The sequence below is a fragment of the Rattus norvegicus genome, chromosome 7, assembly GCF_036323735.1.
Source record: "Rattus norvegicus strain BN/NHsdMcwi chromosome 7, GRCr8, whole genome shotgun sequence".
Lineage (NCBI taxonomy): Eukaryota > Metazoa > Chordata > Mammalia > Rodentia > Muridae > Rattus > Rattus norvegicus.
The window spans coordinates 20,823,199-20,845,687 of record NC_086025.1 but is presented as its reverse complement, the minus strand read 5'-3'; the positions used below and the strand labels follow the sequence as shown (position 1 = coordinate 20,845,687).

The 22,489-nt window shown below is 47.4% G+C and overlaps 1 protein-coding gene across 8 annotated transcripts in view; it reads left to right on the top strand.

Annotated features, from left to right (window-relative positions):
• Window positions 1-22,489, top strand: part of Rfx4 (regulatory factor X4) — a 162,596-nt gene that overhangs the window by 57,668 nt on the left and 82,439 nt on the right. For all 8 annotated transcript variants that reach the window (XM_063264402.1, XM_039080076.2, XM_039080073.2 and 5 more), the window contains exon 4: window positions 8,110-8,233. In XM_063264402.1, the coding sequence (XP_063120472.1) occupies window positions 8,110-8,233 (124 nt within the window). The remainder of the gene's footprint in view (window positions 1-8,109; window positions 8,234-22,489) is intronic.

The following is a 22,489-nucleotide window of genomic DNA, read 5'->3' as shown; positions in this document are numbered from 1 at the left end:
CATACACACACATGCATGCTAACACACACACACAATACACACACACACCACACACACACATACACACACATGCATGCTAACACACACACATGCATGCTAACGCACACACACACAATATACACACACTATACACACTACAGCATAGCTGCTGTGTCACCCCTGTACCCCTATATTCCTGCATCTCACATACACACAGACACACACACACACACAGACACACACACACAGACACACACATGCATGCTAATGCACACACACACAGACACACACAGGACAGCACAGCTGGCATGTCACACTTGTGCCCTGTCTCCCTGCACATATCATGCACACACATGCACATGCACATGCACACGCACACACACAACAGCATAACTGGTCCATGTCCAGTTATGTGCTCCTGTCCATGTGCTCCTGTCCCCTACATGTATCACACACACACACACACACACACACACACACACACACACACGGTAGCACAGTAGGTCCATCAGCCCTGTGCCCTGTCCCCCTGCATCACCACACACCCAGGAGGAATGTCTGCACTCTGCTCTCAGAATGGCTGTGATGCCACAAACAGCAGAGGCTTCCAGCCCCGTCCTGATCTTAGGCGTTACTGCTGTGTACGTGGGTCATTGCTACCAGACACATATGAGTGCACTGTGGTGGGCTGTATTTGAGGTACAGGGATAGCCCAGTCACCAGAAAGAAGTCATCGGTGGGGAGTGAGGCAAAAGAAGGCTGGAGAATCAGTCACGGGTCAGAGGGCCTCGAATGCCCAGGGGAGGAACGTAGCCTTTAGTGACAAGATAACGTAGAGCCCTTGAAGGTGTACAGCACTGTGCAGCTCTGATTGCTGACAGGTTCAGATCTCAAGACAAAACAAGCCAGGCTCGGGGTTGGGGATTTAGCTCAGTGGTAGAGCGCTTGCCTAGCAAGCGCAAGGCCCTGGGTTCGGTCCCCAGCTCTGGAAAAAAAGAAAAGAAAAACAAAACAAAACAAGCCAGGCTCAGTAGCACACACCTTTAATCAAGCACTCAGGAGGCAGAGGCAAGTGGTTCTCTGTGAGTTCGAGGCCAGCCTGGTCTACGTAATGAGTTCCAGGACAGCCAGAGATACATAGTGAGACTGTCTCCAAAAACAAACAAACAAACAACCCCAAAACCCCAGAACCATACAGTCTCCAATCTCTGTGGTCATCTCTGCTATTAGTGAATTTGTTTTTAAGTCTTGCTTCAGGTGAAGTAGACCTGTTGTAGCATTTCTTGATAAGTCTACAAGAACTGAAGAGGTGGACGCTTTGAACTGACAGTCATATGTATACACAAAAAGCCATAGATAAAACACAGCTCCGAAGGCAAGAGACTGTAGAAAGCTGAGTTCCAGGAAGCCATGGACCTCAGCCTTCTAGTGAGGTCTCAGACAACAACTCACACTAGCTGCTGACGACGTTCATTATCTCTCCATTATAGCACAGGCTCAACTCAAATACAATGACCAATGACGTTGTTAAATAGAAGATTAAAAAATAGAACTAGTCCAGAAGTGTGTGTGTGTATGTGTGGGTGTGTGCATGTATGTGTGTGAGTGTGTGCATGCATGTGTGTGTACATGTGTGCATGTGTGTGTGAGTGTGTGTGCCTGTGCGTGAATGCATGTGTGCATGCATGTGTGTGCATGCATGTGTGTGCACTGTGTGTACATGTGTGCACGTGTGTGTGAGAGTGTGTGCCTGTGCGTGCATGCACGTGTGCATGTGTGCATGTGTGCATGTGCGTGTGCGTGCGTGTGTGTGTGTGTGTGTGTGTGTGTGTGTGTGTATTAAAAAGAATCCAGGTATAATGCAGCATTGTTCACTCACCATGACAGGCTAATGATGTCCTCTAAAGGAGGAGAGAAAAGGGAAAATTTCATCATCAGATATGAAGAGAAGTAATTAACTGCTTTCTCTCTTTTGCGCCTCTGTCAGGGGAGCGGATGTTCCAATTAGTAACTTCGGCACACATGCCGAGCCTCTAGATTCTGCGAGGCGGTCTGGGGGACGGTGTCACAATGCTATCCCCGTAGAATCCATCAGGCATCAAAGGTGCCCTTCCACACCAATTACACCCATCACTCACGGAGCTTATTAAAATGCTTCATAGTCATAAGCCACATGGACACTTTGAGACTCAGCAGCTCCGGTCGGACGGACATTAAAAAAAAAAAGACAGAAGCATAGTGGCTTAGGAGGTACTGGCTTTTCACAGGTAACCACTTAATTAGCTCAGCCTGCATGAACTATGACTCTGTCCATCAGATTCAAATAGTTCGCTGTTGCTAGGTGGGGGGGGGGTCTCGTCTCACACGCTGTGTTATAACCTCGGATGCTTATCTCAGTTTGGATCTCTTGGCCAGACGTAGGTGGCAAGTAGACCACAGAAAGCAAATAGAGACATGGGCAGTGTGGCCTTAGCAGTTAGCAAGGAATGAAGACACCAGGAATATACCTGGGAACCAGCGCTTTTTAACACCATATTTGAAACGTTACCTCCCCCATGCTTAGCCCATCTTGGGGTGTCTCTGATAATGAGAGGATGATCCTCCCACCCCCACCCCTGAGACTGTCTTGTTACTGCCGACTTCCCAAGTGGATAAATGAGACCTACACTCTGTACACTGTCTTGATTCAGTTTAGACCCTGAGCTAGTACAGTGGTTCCAAACTAGACTTACATCTTCGTTAACTCAGCCAACAGCTACCAACTACCCCAGGTCTGCTACTTTCCCTTGGTCACCCTCCACAGAGGTCAGGCGACCTTTAACTTTGCCACTCCTGAAAGTCCTCCACACAGATTCCGAACGGCATGACTCTTTATCCAACATAAACTTAGGAGAATCGTTACCACAGTTAGCACAGAGAGACACACCTTCCTCTCTCCAGTAAGTCCCGGCTGCCCAACTCCTCACATCTGTGTATTAGAAAGAGCACCCTTTTTTTAATTTAGGGAAATTATTTAATGGAGCACTCAAGTCTAATGATGGAACTTGTGGGGTTTACTTTTTTCCCTGTGTGTGTGTGTGTGTGTGTGTGTTGTGTGTGTTATGTGGTGTGGTGTGTGTGTATGTGTGTTGTGTGGTGTGGTGTGGTGTGGTGTGTGTGTATGTGCGTGTGTATGTGGTGTGTGTGTGTGTGTGTGTGATATGTGGTAATATGTATGTGTGTGTGTGTGTGTGGTATGTGGTATGTGGTGCGTATGTGGTGGTATAGTATGTAGTATGTGGTGTGGTGTGTGTGTGGTATGTGGTATATGGTGTGTGTGTCTGTGGTATGTGGTGTGGTGTGTGTGTGTATGGTGTGTGTATGACTGTGTGTGTGACTGTGTGCATGTATGTGTGTGGTGTGTGTGTGTGTTATATGTGTGTGTGCATGTGTGTGGCATGTGTATTTTGTGTGTGTGTGTGTGGTGTGTGCGTGTGTGTGGTATATGGTGTAGAGTGGTGTGGTGTGTGTGTATGTGACTGTGTGTGTGGTATGTGGTATGTGGTGTGGTGTATGTGTGTGACTGTGTGTGTGTGACTGTGTGTATGTATATGCATGTGTGTGTGGTGTATGTATGTGTGTGTGTGATGTGTATGTGTGACTGTGTGTGTGACTGTGTATGTGACTGTGTGTGGTGTATGTGTATGTGTGCATGTGTGTGTGTAGTGTGTGTACGTGTGTATATGTGCATGTATATGTGCATGTGTGTGGTGTATGTGTATGTGTGCATGTGTGTGTGTGGTGTGTGTACGTGTGTATATGTGCATGTATATGTGCATGTGTGTGTGCACGTGTGTGTGCATGTGTGTGCATGTGTGGTGTGTGCATGTGTGTGTATGTGTTGTGTGTGTGTGTGTGTGTGTTCTCTCATATTTTGTTACTGGTTAATCGAATATATCAAGCTTTACACTAATGTCCGTAGCCTTTGTCATCAACATTGTGACTTATACAGCATTCTAGAAGTAATCAGGTCTCCCTGCCTCTGAGTCTTGTGTGTGTGTGTGTGTGTGTGTGTGTGTGTGTGTGTGCATGCCTGCTGATGTGTGCATACGTGTGCAGAGGCCAGAGGTCGGCATGGACTATTCTGACCCACTTTCATCAGTCACTCTGCACTTTAATCTTTTGAGGTATAGTCTCTCACCGAACTTGGAACTCACCAATCCGCTATGCCAGCCCCAGAGTTCCTCCTGTCTGCATCCCAGCACACACCCCCATGAGCACTGGTATCTGAGCTCCTGCTTTATACTAGATAAAGGTTCTCATACTTCACAGCAAGCATGAGACTAACCGAGCCAGTCCACAATCCTTTGCTTTTTCAATCTTCTTTTCTTAAAATTACTTCGTGTGTATTGGTGTGTTTGTGCAAGTGTATGCCATAAATGAAGGCAGAGGCCAGGGGATGGTGTCAGATGCCTGGAGCTGAGCTTACAGGAGGTTGTGAGCCACCTGTCATGGTTGTGAGAACTGAACTCAGGTCCTCTGAGAGAAGAGCAGTACATGCTGTTAACTGATGAGCCACCCTTTAGCCCCCAATCATTTGAATGCTAAAAACCGTCTTCTGGAAAGGGCACTTTAGGTAGCACCTCGCTGAGGGTCTGTTAAGCCACTCCTCTGCATATTTAAAGATTCTCCAGGATCCCCACCATTCTCTCCTTTGGCCTCCCCCTCCACAAGCCCCTCTTCCTACTCAGACAGATGTCCCTGTCACTCAAAGCCTATGACATACCTCTTGCTCTCTGCTGTTCCTCTGGTCAAGAGCCTCCCCCAACTAAGATGGCAGAATGGGTTTCTCTGAGGAAATGTCTCTTAATTACTGGTCACGTCAGCAAATGAATTCTCCTTTTTGAGCCTTGGATTCTCGATCTGAAAGATGAGGTACAATGCCTGCCTTTTGTGTTGTGTTTGTTTTGTTTTGCTTTGCTTCATTTGGGTTTTGTTATTGTTGACTTGGGTGCTCACTATGTAGCCCAGGCTATCCCTGGACACACTGCATAACCTAAGCTCATCTCAAACACAGATCCTCCCACTTCATCCTTCTGAGTGCTAGGATTATAGGCATGTGTTGACATGCCTGCCTTTTAAGTGACTGTCACGAGGATGAAATAAAACCCAGGCTACCCAGGGCCTGGCAGCCAGGATGAGTCCCCTGAATGTGAACTGTTATTTGCTGTAACAGAACTTCAATCCCTAGACCTCTGTGAAGCTATAACTCTCTACTCCCATCTACACACCAATCTGTTTCCCTCTCCAATAGCCTCTATGGTCAGGAGTTTACAGTATTTAAATATTATTTCTTTTCTTGTGTGTCACTCTGCCAGATAGACTCCAAAGTGAACTAGGACATAGGTCATGTCTTGTGCCAACACAAGTGCCCACAGGAGCCAGGAAAGGAACAGAAAATAGACTTGGTGTAAGAAAAGTGGGGAGGGGTAAGGACTCTGGCCAACCTCAGGGCACAGCTCACCCTGGCCAATTGTTGTCATGAGGGAATATGGGTCCAGGGTTGCCAGAGCTCAGCTTTTTCATAAGAAGCCAGGAATCCAGATTCTTCTGTGTGAAGTCCAGGGGTTTAAAAGCTGAGCCAATGCTACTCGGGCTAAACAAAGCATGCCTGTGAGACCCCCACTGGTGACAGCTGCCTTACTTACATGGCCCCTGTAAAGTTCGAGCCTCAGCCGGGCCTCTGATGTCACTTCTACGGAGGAACGCCGCTTGCTGGGAGTGGCAGTTAGGGATCTTGGTTAAATTTAAAGACTGGTTTTTCATTCATCCCAGATCCAAAGCACAGGGAAGGCCCAAGAAACTTACACTGTCTGTGAAGCCAGTTTCCCTGGGTGAAACACAGGGTTCCACTCGGTGACACTGAGGACACACAGTGGTATAGAAGAGCTTCATTTTGGTCACAGTTGTTCCACTAACTGCTTACTTTTTAATGTGCAGCATTACGTGAATTTGCATATCGTTCTTACACAGCGGCCACGCTAATCTCTGTCTTTTTTGTGTTCAGAACCTGCATAGTGTTGAATTAAAGACCTCACCTTTATCCCTCTGCTTACCACAAATCTGTCAATCATATCCATCAAGGACCATTTTGCTTGCAATGACATGACTCCAGTACCCGGCAAGGGATAAGATCAATACTTATCTATTGGATGAGTAGATGATTGAAACGGTCCATCCATCAAATATCAGGCTTCTATCGTGTGCCAAGGACTATGTGGGACTTTGGGGGTTCCGAGGTGACCGGATGCTCCCCCTAGCCTCAGGGTATTTGGTCACCTAGAGAGGACTGCAGACGGTCTTTACTGGGGCACGAGAATCAGCAGGGATGGATCCATATGCCCAATCCCAGGAGAGGGCAGACGGAATGACTGGGCCCCCTTAGCCCTTGGCTTTGCCATTTGCCAAGTCCCTCGGGTCATAGTCATACATGAGGCCCCGGGGTGACGGGACTGAGCTGACTTTGTTTCAGTGTCACGTTGGAATGAGCTGAGCGAGTGCCACCCCCTGCAAGTGAGCACCTTGGGCGGCCTCGTCCTCATTCTACAGGGGTTACGACATGCTGGACCACTTCTCTGGCAAGTGCCCTGAGGGCGAGTTTAAAGCCACTTGAGGACATTTATTCCATTGCTTAAGAATTATGCCTTATTTTAGCCGAAACAAAAAGAACAACAAAACCAAAAAACCTCCACCCCACCCCCCTCAAAAAGGTTAGCAAAACGAGTCCTCATCACTTTGTCCCCTAAATTTGATTCCAGTTTTTTATTTTATTTATTTTTTTAATTTTTTTGAGTTGTTTCCTAAAATCCAGTCATCAAAGGAGAAACGTTTCCTGCTGGAGAGTTTACTGAGCTATGATTACGCCAGGCTCCACGTGGTCACGTGTCATAGCATTGTGGGCAGAGGTGTTTAACCCTCTGACAGGTCAATGTCAGTGGAGGCAGAATTTCATTCCTATGCCTAAATTCTGGTGCTTGGATTTACTTTAAAAAAAAAAACTTCAAAAATTTACTTAGATTTATTTTATGTCTTCAATGCCTATCACAGAATTGGGACACATAGGCCCCCCAAGTGTCTTACAGGAAAGAAAAAACTGAGGAAATCTAATGTCACTTACAGGGCACAAGGGTCCAGAACTTATAATTCTTTTTTAATAATTTATTTATTATTATTTTTATGTGCACTGGTCTTTTGCCTGCATGTATGTCTGTGTGAGGTCCCCTGGAACTGGAGTTACAGACAGTTGTGAGCCACCATGTGGGTGCTGGGGACTGAACCCGGGGCCTGTGGAAGAGTAGCCAGTGCTCTTAACCACTGAGCCATCTCTCCAGCCCCCAGCACTTATAATTCTTGTGACACATTACCCGTTTAGATGTCAACAGTTACTCTAAAAGGGTTACCACTTCTGAAGGGAGAATGAGGTTGGAGGTTCGACAACTTGTTCACAGTTGTCATACCAGTGAAGAGAGAGGGGGGAGGGCAGGGACTGGGACTCTAACCCAGTTGGAAAGTTGGACATTCTCTTCTGAAGACTTTGTACTGTGCACTCGGGAAGGTATGGGATGTACCTTAGTACCACACAGGGGACCCTAGCGTTATCAGAGGCCAATTCTCCAGTGTGACCATGAAGTCACACTGCCGTGCTGCCTCTGTTTGGCCATGTGTTAGACATTTCTCTACCGTTCTTATTAAGTCGAGAAGCTCCAGGGTGTTTCCACATACACATGGGCACACACGGACACACACACACACACACACGCGCGCGCGCGCGCGCGCACAGAGAGAGAGAGAGAGAGAGAGAGAGAGAGAGAGAGAGAGAGGGAGGGAGGGAGAGAGAGAGAGAGAGAGAGTGCGAGCGAATGCAGGGCACCTGCAAGCTCCAGTGTAGCTGTAAAGGTCTGAACGGAGCAAACGCAGAGGGACCTACTGATTTAGAGGTGACCAGAGTCTGCCCTCCTCAGCTCATTGGGCCCTAGTCTCTGCACCACAGGAAGAGACTGCACCGTTTCCGAGGCCTTCGCAGACCGGAAGCTCGGGGAGCTGACACAGTCCAACGTCGTTGTTTTCCTCACCGGGTGTTTCTTTCGCTAGGCTGGAGGAAAACTATGAGATTGCAGAAGGCGTCTGCATCCCTCGCAGTGCCCTCTACATGCACTACCTGGATTTCTGTGAGAAGAACGATACCCAGCCAGTCAACGCTGCCAGCTTCGGGAAGGTGAGTCCAGCCTCGCTATGGTCCTGGCCCCGCCCCTTCCCCGCCCCCACAACTTTACATAATTCACGTACTTTTAATTTCATTTTATTTGGTGTGTGTGTGTGTGTGTGTGTGTGTGTGTGTGTCTATAAGTTTGAGTTTGAGAGAAAGACAGAGGTCAGTTTGTCAAAGTCAAGTTCTCTCCTCCTACCATGTGACTCTTGGGAATCAAACTCAGCGGGTTAGGCTCGGCGGCAGGCACCACTGAGTCATTTCTCCAGACCGTAACGCACAGTTTTAAAACACCCTAGTTCTCTTGTTTTATGAAATCACTGAAGTAAATACCTTGGTGAATTTGCTGTAGTATTTTGCTGCCAAAATCCTCCCACCGTTATAACAAAACTACACCAAATCAAACTCTAGAACAAAGCAAATCTACGGTTTTGAGTACTACTTGGCTGTAAGATTTCAATCCAGAGAGGCGCGTTCTAAAGTAAGAAGTCACGGTGTTCTGCCTGACGTTCCTCTGTATGAACCTGCACTGTCTTCTGGGAGAGGCAGACGTGAATGAGTGAGTACACTCTGTATCCGACAGTGAGCCTGGGGCAGGAAAGGCACAGGCCTGGAAGGCGAACGCCCCGGAGAGACTGGGGAAGAGTCCTGGATGGTGCGATTGACAATCTGGGGGTCCTCGGCTGAAAATGGTGCCCGACATCACACATTCTAATGTATGGCAGGTCCCGTGTCAGATAGTGGTAGCAGGACCTAGAAGGAGTCCAGCAGGCTGCTGTGAGGGGCTCAGACCCAGCAGTGAAGGAAGAAAGGGGTTCCTTATCTCCCATGACAGCTGACTTGGCTTGCGTACCATTGAAGTGGCCACAGTGGAAGGCAGGTGAGGCTAGAGGGGCGGCTTGGGTGAGTTTGAAGAATTTATCCTGAAGCCCCTCTGAGCCTCCACCACCTCACGGCACGCAACAAGGTTCAGCTGAGGTGTCTGTGGGTGATGGAAAATAGCCTTAACTGTGGGTGTTATGAATTCATCTTTGACATTTCTGTGTCCAGATGCATCCATGAGCTTAGATATGGACCTAGCAAAACTAACACACCATTGGTTTGCTTGTGTGAAGACTCACAACAACGTGTGCAGCACGGTGGTCATCCTGGTGTTTCCTTGAATTCTTACTTTAGAGGACTTTGGCTGACGTTTTCTCTTTCCTCTGAGCACCCCAGTTCTATTCCCATTTTAAGCCTTGAGCCTCCTTTAAAATGCAATCAAATCCCAAGAGGTTTGTGGTCTAGTAGTCACCCTGACTTGGAACTCCTCCTACCATCGGTGCTGTCTCTCCTTCCCCTATGTTGTGCAGCCCGACCAGTAGCTGCCTACGTCATTGAAACTCTCACAAAAGCCAGAGCTCGGATCGCCGCTAGTTGCATTGTCTACACTGCAAACATTCCAGAACAGCACGTGACTAGAGACCTCATCATCACAGACGGTTCTATGGCCAGGGGCCATGGGTGAAACATGATGCTGTTCGTATGACAGCCCACAGAAAACCTCTGTGCTCTCAGTAGACTGAAGTTACTAGGAAGATTTACCTCCTGACAAGGCTGAGATCAAGCCTTTGTCACCAGGTTTATTCATCCTCTCAGCTTATCCCTGGGGAAGCCTGGCTGGAAAGCACTTTGGTAGAAGAAGGAAACAGTTTCTTTGTAAGACCTGCAGTGTCTCACTGTACGATTGGCCAAACTCTATACGCACTGGCTTCTGGGAATGTTGTACTGACCTTGGGTCCTGGAGTCACTGAGGAAGTGGAGAGAATGTGGAAGCTTTTAGCTGGACTGTTCTCGTGCCTCCTTTTGCAGGTGGCTGAAGTCATTTTCCAGGTTCTCGCTTTCTTACTTTTTATTATTCTTTTGCACATATGTACATACATGTTCGTTTGTGTTCGGGTGCATGTGTCTGTGTGCGCACACCCTTGTGCATGTGCATGTAACAAAATACTTGGCACAAGTGACTTTATTTTGGCTCAAGGCTTGAGGGTAGAGCCTGTCAGGGCAGGGAAGCCATGTCACCAGGAATGAGAGGCAGCTGGTCTGTGGTCAGGCAACAGAGAGACATGGATTCGGGTTCTCCTGGTCATTTCTATTCAGTCCAGGCCCCCAGCCCATAGGATGCTACTCTCCACATTCCGGGCGGGTCTTTCCTCCCCAGTTAAACCTCCTGGAAACACCCAGGTGATTCGAATCCAGTCAAGTCGACAATGAAGATGACCCTCAGGGCAGGCTAAGTCGGTGCTCACTGTTCTTTTAATCAATCTGTTTGTCTATTCTTTTGACAACACCAGGAACCCACAGCTGCTGGACCTTTACAGTGAGCCTGGAGGTCGGGTAGTACCAGATCTTTCGTTCTCCGCTATAATAATGTACTGCTTATTGTGGGACCCTTACCTCTCTGTGACAAAAGGACTGCTGGGATTTGGTTTTGGATTTGTAATCGACTTAAGTGCATCAGGTTGGGAAGAACTGATATCTTTTTTTTTTTTTTTGGTTCTTTTTTTCCGGAGCTGGGGACCGAACCCAGGGCCTTGCGCTTCCTAGGTAAGCGCTCTACCACTGAGCTAAACCCCCAGCCCCAAGAACTGATATCTTAACCAGGTTCCATCTTCCTGTCCATGAACATGGGATGCCGCTCCGTGTATTTAGCTTTTCTTGGCTCTCTTTCAGCCGAGTTTTCTTCATATAGATCCTATACATATTTAAATGGATTTACTATACGCCATCTCGTTTTTAAGAGTGCTAACACAAAAGCGTGTCCATTACCGGTGTGTAGAAAAGCCATGAGAGTTGCTCTATTAACCGCACATCCTGCAATGCCGCTGTAATTTCTTTTTCATTTCAAAAGGTCGGTGCGTGTTTTTGTTTCTCAAATACGTTTTCGTTTCCTTGGTAGACAATCGTGTCATCTGTGAACAAATGGACTCTTCCCCATGCTGTTTTCATCGCCTTTCTTGCCCTGCTGCATTAGTTAGGCCTTCTGGGACAGTGTTGAAGAGAAGTGTGACATTCTGCTGTTCTGAACGAACACAACTGTCTTCTTGGGGAGTTGAGCCCTCAGTCAGTGTGCCACCCACCCTTTTATCCTTGACGGCTTTCCTTGACTTCAGTCTGTCTTGTCTGAAGCTCTAATGCAACCGCTCAGACCTCTTTTGCTTAGTGTTATCTTGCTCCTCTATTCATTTTGGTTTTCTCTTTAGGCATCTTTATATTTAAAGCTGTGTGTGTGTGTGTGTGTGTGTGTGTGTGTGTGTGTGTGTGAAGGTGCTCGCACACGCATGGGTGTGTATACAACACATAGCTGGATCTTCTCCCTTTATTTACTTTAACCCTCTCTCCTTGACATCCCTCCTTTGCTCTTTCGCAGACATGGTTTTGCATGATCTTTCTGTGCAGCCCAGGCTCTCTGTGTAGCTCACGCTGGCCACGAATCCCAGTCTGCCTGTCTGAGCTTCCCCAGGGCTTGCATTACAAGCGTGTGTGCAGTCAGTCCAGCCCCTGTGATTTCTCTCTAAATTGGTACAGTTGTCCCACTGACTACTGACACTGTTGGAACAGTATTACCATAAACGTTAGTTTTCTATGTGTTGCCTATATTCTTTACTCTAGTTTTGTACGTCACTGTTTTCCCACTGTTTACAGTTTGATTTATTTATTTACTTAGATGTTTATTTACTTAATCAGAGACAAAGTCTCTTGCTATGCATCCCAGGTTGGCCTCAAACTTGCAAAGGTCATTCTGAAGGCTGAAGTTGTAGGCATATGCCATCAAGCCTATTTCAGACCTCATTTTATTGTATTCTAATTTTTATTCAATTTGTGTGTGCACACATGCACATACATATGGGTAACTGACGAGACTGGAAGGTTTTGAAGCCTCTGGATCTGGAATTACAGGTGATCGTAAGCTGGGAGCCAGACTCAGAGTCCCCACAAGAGCAGCAAACACAGTCAAGGACCTAGCCATCCTTTCAGCTCCACATCCAGCTTTTACATGGGTGACCACGTCTTCCTCTGCCGCTCTCCACTTTACCTTTCGACACAGATTGTCTCACAGAGCCTGGAGTGTGCCGCTTGGCTACACTGGCTGCCCAGCGAGCTTCAGGGATGCACCTTTCTCTTCCCTAGCGCTGGGCCACAGCTGTTCTTAGCCATATTGGGTTTTGACATGGCTACCGGGGATTTGAACTCAGTTCCTCGTGCTTGTGCAGCAGACAGTTTACCGAGAGATCTCCCAGCACCCCCCGTTTATTTTAATTGGACACCTTATATGGCTCTACTTTACCCCCTTATTTGGCATATTGGCTATTTTTTTAAAAGTAGATTGTCATGAATGCTGGCATTTTACAGTGTATGTTTACTCCTCCTTCCTCCTCCCCCTGCCCTGCTCTTGTATCGTTGCTCCACCATCATTAATTTCCCTGCCTACATAGGCAGATATATAATTTAGTATATTGCTAAACTATTCTCTTGAACAAAGTGGTATGCAGTAGGTGAATTAGAACCAAGCTTTCACTTTTACCTGAAATTATTGGTTAGAAAAAGAGAAGAGCAGGAACTTCAATCTTTATCTCTACAAGGATAACTCAGATCCTCAAGTGTCAGTTATGACAGAACCAGGACCTTGCCGCACTGTAGGCTGTGACAGTGCTAGAGACATTGGGTGTTGAACCCACCGCCCAGCACAGCTTAACCTTGCCTACCTTAAACCCGCCCAGGACACTTATTCAACCTATAGTTGGGCAAAGTCACCCAACACATCCTCCTCTGTAAGAAATTGTCTATCGCCTCGTGTGATCTACCGAAGTCCTCAATCCCAACTGCTGGCAGCATTGTGTCCTGTCAAATTCTAGTTATTTGCCTTGGCGGACTCTAGCTACCACTCCCTGCTCACTGTTCAGCGTTACAGGAAAACACCACCCCACGTTGTCTTCCTTTGACCCGGGAAGAGCATCATCCTGGCATCTCCCGAAGCTGAGTCCCTTCTGCAGCACCTCAAAGTCAAAACACAGGAAGTCGAGTCATCATGTCAGGGGCCATCTGTCAAGTCTCAGGTGACGAGCCAGTTAACATAAGCACAGGTGGCTCATAGACTATAAGGCTGACCACGTTACAGTCCACAAATTGTGGGAATCTCAGGAAAAGGTAGACATATGGAAAAGCGTTACAGAGCTCTGACAATGCTATTAAAGTGTGTGACTAGGCCGCTTAGCATCACAAGCTCCGCTTCCAGGAAGGCTTGCAGGGGACTCCGATTTCTCTGTAAGCACAAACCTAGAAGAGAGTAGAATCCAGTACCCCTAACAACTTTCTCCGCACATTGAGTTTCATTTCCGAGGGACATTAGGAATCTGTTGGTATGCGTTCATCGTTTTCCAGTTGGGGAAGCTCAGAGGGTGACAGGGTGGTAGGCAGGGTTGCCCTGTGCAAGCCAGCTGAGATGGACAGAACAGAAACACCAATCAGATGCACGGAAAGCAGGAAAAGGAAAGGCGGGCCACAGAGTGCTGCATCTGAATGACTATCTATACCTCACCCTTTCAGTGAGGACTAGAGGTCGCTGGTAGGTTGGCTCCTCCTTGAATGTCTGCTCCTTCCTTCCGAGCTGGCCATGCTCGGCAGTGAGGACAGTCATGTGCTTGGGGATCTGTGGTTAACAGCTGTGCATTCCTGGAACACCAAGGGAACCACTCATCTGGGAGTCCCTCCATTCTGCTCACCACCTTCCTGCAGTGACCTGGGAGGAGGGGCCACTCACATGCCCAGGACAGGACAGGAAATAAGAGTGTTCTAAAGTCACATCAAGGATTCTTCTGCAACGGTATCTTTCCATTGATTGGTTGTTAATTAAGACATTACCTATTATTAAAATATTTTAAATTATCGAAAATTAAATACACTGATAGTCTGTATGTCTTTCTACTTTAAGTGCTGGCGTGTTTTCCTCAGCCTTTTGAATGTGGCACCAAGTGTCTGCGTGATGGCACATCAATACTTTTCTTTTGCTAATTCGGTTTTCTTAGCATAGTACCATGCAAAACTTCCCAGGTCAGACCAGGTCTGAATCTCAACCCCAACATTAACCAGCTGCAAGAGGCCAGACAGTTCAACAGCTCTGGGCCCACTTTCCTTGTCTGTAAACTAGAACCTCGGAAGCACTTATGGAGGGACTGGGTGAATACCACTGAGCCCAGAAGCCAGCAAATGGACGCTCAACGCCTGGAAGTTACAACTGTGATTTCATTTTATTATAGCAGCACGTCCAGTGCCTCGTGTTTTTTTTTTAAACATATCATCCCTAATAGGTGAATGTTCCAGCCCTTCTAGATGCTCTTTCTGCTGAGCAATTTTGAAAACTATTGTTCTAAAAATGTCCCACGTCACAGTCAGCCATCACCGCCCGCACGTTCCTCATTGTCGTCTGCGCACCCATTCCATATTTTGACTTAACCTGAATCTTATGTAACCCATCCCACTGTAACTAAATCCGTCTGCCAGAACTGTCACAGTCTCACGCACACGTGACACATCATCCGATCAATGTGAGGACAGTCTCGGGGTCACATACGGATGTTTGGACTTCCTGCCATTCTCACCCACGTCACCTACCCCACGGTTCACCGTTGCCTTCCCATGCTTGGGGTTTCTCTCAGAAACCATCCTTCATCCGGTCACGCACACGATTTGAAATTCTACTTCTGACCCAGCGCGGTCCACATGAATTCCCTTGGAGAAATTTTCTACAGAAGTAGACCTTCAAAGCCCACGTGTGAATGGATGACAGTCAGGAAATATGTGTATGTAACACTTAATACACGTGTGTGTCCATGTGTGCACCTTTATACCCCGTGGCAAAATTGTTCTACCCAGTACTTCAAGAAGAAACAGAGGCTGGATGTTTCAAAGCTTTATTCCTACCTACCGCTAGAATTCAACTCTAAAAGGAGTCTAGGTTTATTGTCCAAAAAAAAAAAAAAATGACCTCACTGTATATCTAGATTTAAATTGGTGACAGTCAGATCCTTAGCCACCTTCTGTCTTGAATCATCATTTTTCTCTTGTTTAAAAGCAAACAAAACAGGGGTTGGGGATTTAGCTCAGTGGTAGAGCGCTTGCCTAGCAAGCGCAAGGCCCTGGGTTCAGTCCCCAGCTCCGGAAAAAAAGAGAAAAAAAAAAAAGAAAAAAAACCAACCAAACAAAACAACAACAACAAAATCCCTAATTTCTAAAGTGTATTTTCAATAGGAAGCCACAAAATTTCCATAGTGACTGCTTATAAGATACAATGTACTATGGTATTAAATTTCAATTTCTGTTTGACAGACCTTTCTTTTTGCACAGCCCAAGTGACCCCTGCAGTCAGGACCTACAATTTTCCTTCAGAACGTCTTTCAGCATACTTGACTCCTCACGGACCCAGGAGCCTCTTTTCTCCCGTGTGGGAGAGTTTATATCTGCTGTCACCTTGGAATTTCTTTTAGATTACGTTTTCATGGCAAATTTTTGCCAACTGAGGGCGGGTCAAATCTGCAGAAACCATCAAAAGCCTGGGAGGCTAAGTTTGGAGACCAAAGCGATGAAGGCCGTAGGGTGAGGGCCCAGAGTGAAGCCTGTCTGTAGAGGAGAGGGCCTGAGGGCTCTGCGTCATGGCTCCTGAGGCTCTGCACAACACCACACAGCTGAGGAAACCATTGATGGACACCTGGCTGGGTCACTGGCTGGATCCCAGGTCTCAGCTGTGAAATGTTTTAGGGTGACTTTCAATAAATACCAAGAGGAGCGTGTGTCAGGGAATGTATGGTGACGGGTGTATCCGTTCCTCCGTGTCCTCTTTCCCCACCTTACTGTGACAGGGCCATTTCAGGAACACATAACTACAACTTACACTTCGTAAAAACTTCACCCCCAAAATCACGCACGGGCGTTCCACGTGTTGAACCACGCATGTTAGCCACTTACTACCACCGAGGAGCACTCCGGCAGCTCCACGGTTCTCCTGGATGGCCTCCCTTCCCACCCCCCATCCCTGTCCCCCCCCCCAAGCCCCCAGCTCTGTCTGGCCTAGCTGAAAGAGAGAAGGGTGGGATTCACGAGTAATTAAAGGGAATTTGGAAGGCTGGGATGTTGCGGAATGTTAGATCAGTAGCTAGAACAGCATGTGGTCTTCTTTAAGCAGGCTTCATTGAATCCATACAAATACAGAAAGAGGGGCTGCCTGCCCGTCTGCTCATTTATCAAACAGCGAGGCCCAACCCTCACAGCCTCACAAAAGTGTTTTACTGTTTGCTGAGTCTTGCTCCAGAAATTAAAAGCTGAACAGCCTCACGGGGCTGAACCGACCCTGCGTTGTTGGAGAGTCCCAACGAAATTGTGCTGGGCTTTCAGACTCAGGGACCAGTTGATGATTTGCTGAAAGGAGAGGAGACTCATTTGTAATTTCCAGCCCATAAGAAACACTTAAAGAAAGAAAAAGAAGAAAAAGAAAAAAGGAAAGGAAAGAAAAAGAAAAAAAAACAGCCAAACCTCCTTCCCATAGGATTTTGTTGTGGCTGAGGGCGGGGAGGAGGCACCATCTGCAACAGCCTTTCTTTGCTTAAAGTGGGAAAAGTCTTGAACTCAGCCGGGCCGGGCAAGACGGGATGCATTAGAGCCTGCTGTCTCCCATCCCCCACACCCGACTCTGGACAAACGCCCCCCTCTGATTTCCTGAAAAAGCCTTTCGTTGTTGTTATTTGTTGTGCTGTGTTTGTTTGAGCTCGGGGAGTGAATAGTGAGCTACTAAATAAGAAGTACAAGAAAGTACATCGCTTGGGAAAGTGATGTGCTCCACACACAAGCTTGACCACTGGACTGAATGAGGATCCTCTGGAAACCCAGAAAATGATAGAAACATTGAGAGGTGATTTGGTCGGCAATGGGTGGTGCTAGAGGAAGAGGCCCCGTGGGGACACTGAGTGAGGCTCCGGGTCTTCCCTCCAGGCCCAGACCTGTGGAAGCTTGTCTCTCTGGCTTTCTCTCCTCCTGCACCCTTGCCCTGCGTCCTGCTGAGGAAGTCTGAGAAGTCCAAAGTCCAAGCACCTAATATGGCTCCGTCCCCCACTCTGCCTTAGCCTCAGCTAAGCTCCAGTCTGGGAGACAGACACCATACTTTAACCGATGATACTCTTGTGCCAGAAGGAGCAAAATCCATTTTCCGTCTTTCATCTTAGCGCATTTTAAAAGGCGCTGCATGCGGTGCTCCGCTTCTGAGATAGTATCTTTAGCATCTTGAGGGACTGAGGAAAGGCTCAGTGGTAGAGGCACTTGCTGTGTGAGCACAAGGGCATGAGTTCAAATCCCCAGTCCTTTTCTAAACTACGTGGTATGGCTGTACACAGGTTTATAACCTCAGTGCAGGGGACGAGGGTGAGGCAGGGACTGGAGGGTGGGTTGAAGGTCACCAGCCTAGCTCTGGATTCAAATAGAGACGCTTCCTCACAGTAATAAGGCAGACCGTGAGAGGACAGGACGTGATGTTCTCCTTTTGTCTCCATGTGCATCCATGTGCATGGGTACACACACACCACATACACATGCATACACACACATGCCACACCACACACCACACACCATACACATATAACCCCCTCTCACACACCACACTACATACACACACCACACACATACACACATACACCATACACTACACACACTACACATATAGACACACCACACACCATAACACACATATCACACATACACTATACATACCATACTCATACACACACACCACACACACAAACACACACACACACACACACACACACAAAGAGAGAGAAAGAGAGACAGAGAGAGAGAGAGACAGACAGAGAGACAGAGAGACAGAGAGAACATTTTGATTGTCTCTTATGAACACTGGCCTATTTCTCATTCTTGATTAAGCAGCTTAGCATTTGAGAAACTGGTACAAGGCAACCCATAATGAAACCCAACAGTAAGCATAAACATCATTGTGCACAAAGAGATCTCTGCTACCCTTCCCCTGACACACCAGAACATCTTTAATGGCTAAGGAAAGAAGACTCATCCATTTATTCTTCTGGTTTCTGAGTCTGCATCATTGCCTGGCTGGCTGCAGCAGCCTACTGACCGGCATCCCTGCTGCCTCCCCAGCCCCCTACCGTAGCCTCCACTCAGCAGCTAGACCGGTCTTTCAATGGGAGCTGATCCCTTTCCTTCTGGTCCTCTAAAACTTTCCCACCTTGCCCTGTGAAGGTAGAGTGCTTACAAGAGCCTACAGCACTCCTGTGGTCTCTCCTATCTATAGCTTCATCTCCCACCATCTCCTATATCTCTTCCTCCCCTGCTTTATGCATCATTAACCCCCCACCCCCCCACCCCACCCCTGCCACCGCTGCTGCCTGCCAATCTCCTTGAACCGGGCCTTTGGAACCTTGGGCCCTGGAAAAAAGATCCCAGGAGTTCATCCCCTCACTTTTTTTCAGTCACCACACAGATCTGTATTGTCGAAGTCCTCAAACGATAAACAAAAGAGACCCCCCCCCGCCCCGACCTCCACACTTCCCATCCCCTCACCCTGCGCTTGTGACCTCTAATGTGGCAAGTCTCCGGTTTAAGAGAGTGTGGGTCATCTCTATTTCACGCTGAGATGTTCGTTTCTATTTTGCCCAGCATCATTGTCCAGGTTGTAGCAAGAACTCAATGAAAGTCTTTGAGACAGTCTCAGCCATGTTCCACTATCCAACCTATTATGGTTATTGAGGCCACACACTGCTGAGCAGGAGGAGGAGTCAAAGGAAATGAGGCTGGAGATTCTGTTTCCATAGAGTCTATGGGATCTAAGGCAGGCATTGATAGACTGACTTGGCCATTTGCCTACAAAAATCCTATGGAATGCTGGAGATGAGGCTCAAAAACAGAGTGCTTGCCTAGAGTGTATGAGCCCTGGGTTTTGTTCCCAGCACTGAATAAACAATCAGGATTTGGGAAAGATACTAGTCAACAGATGCAAAGTCTTACTCAGAGTATATCCAAGATGTCTTTTATACAGCATGGAGACAAAGGGAAATGATGCATTACGTTCCTGAAAGTTGCCATGACAGTGTCCTCATGCTGCACAAGTGTGTGTGGCGATGCTTACCCTGATTTGCCTACTCTGTCTGTTTCATGATACTTATGTATTTCAGAACACCATCATCTTAGTCAGTGTTCTATTGCTGTGAAGAGACACCACAAACAAAGCAATTTTTAAAAATGAAAGCATTTAATTGGAGGTTTACTGTTTCAGAGGTTAGCCCATTATCATCACAGTAGGGAGCATGGTGGTAGGCCTGGCAGGCAGGTGCTGGAGAAGTAGCTGAGAGCTACATCCTGATCCACCTGAAGAAAGGGGTGGGGAGGAGGAGGGAGACCAGCCCCTGTCTTAGCTTTGGAAACCTCAAAACCCACCCCCAATGACCGCCTTTCTCCATCAAGGCCACACCTCCTCATCCTTCTAATCCTTTCAAATAGTACTTCCCAGTGAGTAAGCTTTCAAATGGGGGGTCTTATTCAAACCGTGACAACCATATCCCATGCCACCAATACATACATTTCTCTTGGTCAGTTTAAAAGCAATCACACAATTGTGCCTACCATTCAAGTGACTCAGGGAGGATTTCTGAGAGGAAATAAGGTCAAAGCCGAGACTTGAAGAGTGCATGGATATCAATCAGACAAAGGGCATGGAGCAAGATGCCAGACCGTGAGAACAGCTATGGAAAAAAAACCCAGAGCAAGAGAGCGGTGGCTCTGTGAAACCTGGAATGTTCCAAATGGCCAGAGCACAGGGTCAGGAGAGGTGAGCTGGAGTGAAGGAGAGACCCATCTGATGGAGTCTGAGAGAGCTGGGCTTTGTTCAGGGCACCATGAGTAGTCATGATGGAGTGAGACTGGAAACAGGGCAACGAGAGGGTGTGGCCCTACAGATGGCCAGATGCAGGTAGAATCTGAATGTGTTTGAAGTTGAGGGAAGGCCAGAGTGTTGCCATATTATAGGAGACAGATGCACTCGGGGCTTGGAGGGGAAAGACTCTGCCCCCATCAGAGAACTGGGAAGAACTCAGAGGGGCAGTGTGTGCATCGAGGGGTGAGGGCACAGCAAGTGTAAGGTAGAGGAGGTCACAGGAAGAGGGCAGACAGGTGGCAGCCTGAGAGGCCTTCAGAGAATGGCACTTTGAGCAATTCAGAGTAGACGGAAATGGCGTTCGCATGAGGAAATTTAAAGAAATTCAGCTTGAATTAGCAGAAAGAGCCTCTGCTGAGGCAGGCAGTCCTGGAGGGTGTCAGTGGGTTCCAAAACAGGCAAGGATCTGGCTTGTTCCTTCTGCAGACCCTCTTGGGAACTTCAAGTATCCAAACTTGATGTATTTGTGTATTTATGTGGTATGTGTAAGTGTATGTGTGTGTGAGTGTGTAAGTATGTGTGAGTGTATGTGTATTTATGTGGTATGAGTGTATATGTATGTGTGTGTGCATGTGTTAGTATATGTGTGTGCATGTATGTGTGTATGTGTGTGCGCATGTGTTAGTATATGTGTGTGCATGTATGTGTATGTGTGTGTGCATGTGTTAGTATATGTGTGTGCATGTATGTGTGTATGTGTGTGTGCATGTGTTAGTATGTATGTGTGCATGTATGTGTGTGAGTATGTGTGTGTACATTCATGTGTTTGTGTGTGTGTATGTGTGTGTGTGTGTGTACATTCATGTGTTTGTGTGTGTGTATGTGTGTGTGTGTGTGTGTGCGCGCGCACGTGTGTGTGTGTTGCTAGGGATTGAACCCAGGGCTGTTAGTACATGAGGCAAGTGCTCCGTGACTAAACTACATCTCCACCAGAATGACTTCTGTTAATTGTGTTTATGATGCCTGTATTTGTATTAAGCAGAAGCATTTACTTGTCAGTGGATACTTTTTTGGATGTGGATGGATTCTGAGTTACTGGGCCATCTACTGGCATCATCATCCCCTTGGCTCTTTTTCACTTTCTGTAACTTCCTAGCGTAGGGAAATATTGACCCTGTCCCCAGCAGAGGCCCAAGAGCTTCTCCAAGAGCATCAGCGTGAGACGAGCAGGAAAGAAATCTTTATTGGAAAGTCAATGGGAACAAGAAATTATTCATTCCTCAAAAACAAGTGATGTAGGAAGAAGAGGAGGCAACAGAAAGAGGCAACAGTTGGCGTTAAAGGAAGGCCTGGGGGCCTGGGTAAAGTTCCACTAAGGACAAGGAGTGACATTGTAAGGGAGTTGTGTCCAGAGTGTGCATGTCTCAGGGCTGTACCTTGGGAGCTGATGGTTTGGTGAGGGTGGCCTTGAGTTTCAGTTTGTCCGTCCGTAAAGGGGAAGCAGCAGTGGCACTCACTGCCAGTGGCACGCTGATTAGCAGAGATGGTGTATGCCAAGTGATTGTCACAGTACCTGATCCAAGATGGCGGCCTGAGTATGGTGACACCAAGCCCTGCTGTTTAACCACTCAGTTCCATAGGGGAGCAGGTAGGGCAGCCTACACCTCGTGAGAAAATGATTGGCTGCTCTTTCACTGTGGCTGGAATAACTTAACAGAGGAAAGATGTTGCTCTATTGTAAAATGTACCTTGCCGTAGCCTTGCCTGACCATTCGGGCCTCAGTGTTAGTTCTGATTGGAGGAGCCTCGGAACCTTTAGGAGATGGAGCCTCACTGGAGGAAGCGGGTCACTAAGGAAGTGGGTCACTAACGGAATTTCTTGAGGTTTTATTGCCCGACTCCACTTCCTGTTCACTCTCTTCCCGACCACCAGAGCCATGGACCAGCTGCTTCCTGCTCCCGTCATACCTTTCTTGCCGTGACGTACAGCATGCCCTCAAACTATAAACCAGATAAACCCCGCCCGACTTACAATGTTTCTTGTCATGTATTTTGGCCACAGAAATGAGAGAAGTGACTATAAGATAAAACGTGTGGGGTAGAAAGGTTTTAAGAGTCAGAATAGCAGGAAGTCGGCTGTGAGGCTGTCTCTCCTGAATCAGCTGCCAGGACACTATCAATAGAGGTGCTAACTCAAGAGGAGGAAAATCTCCTGGTGTCCCAGTCCTGCAAAGGACCTCAGACACTAGTGACTTCCAAGAGAGGGAAATTAGCCTTTCCCAGGCATGAGTTCCTTGATCGGTTATCCAGTACTAAGTGGTCAGCCCTCATACCAAATA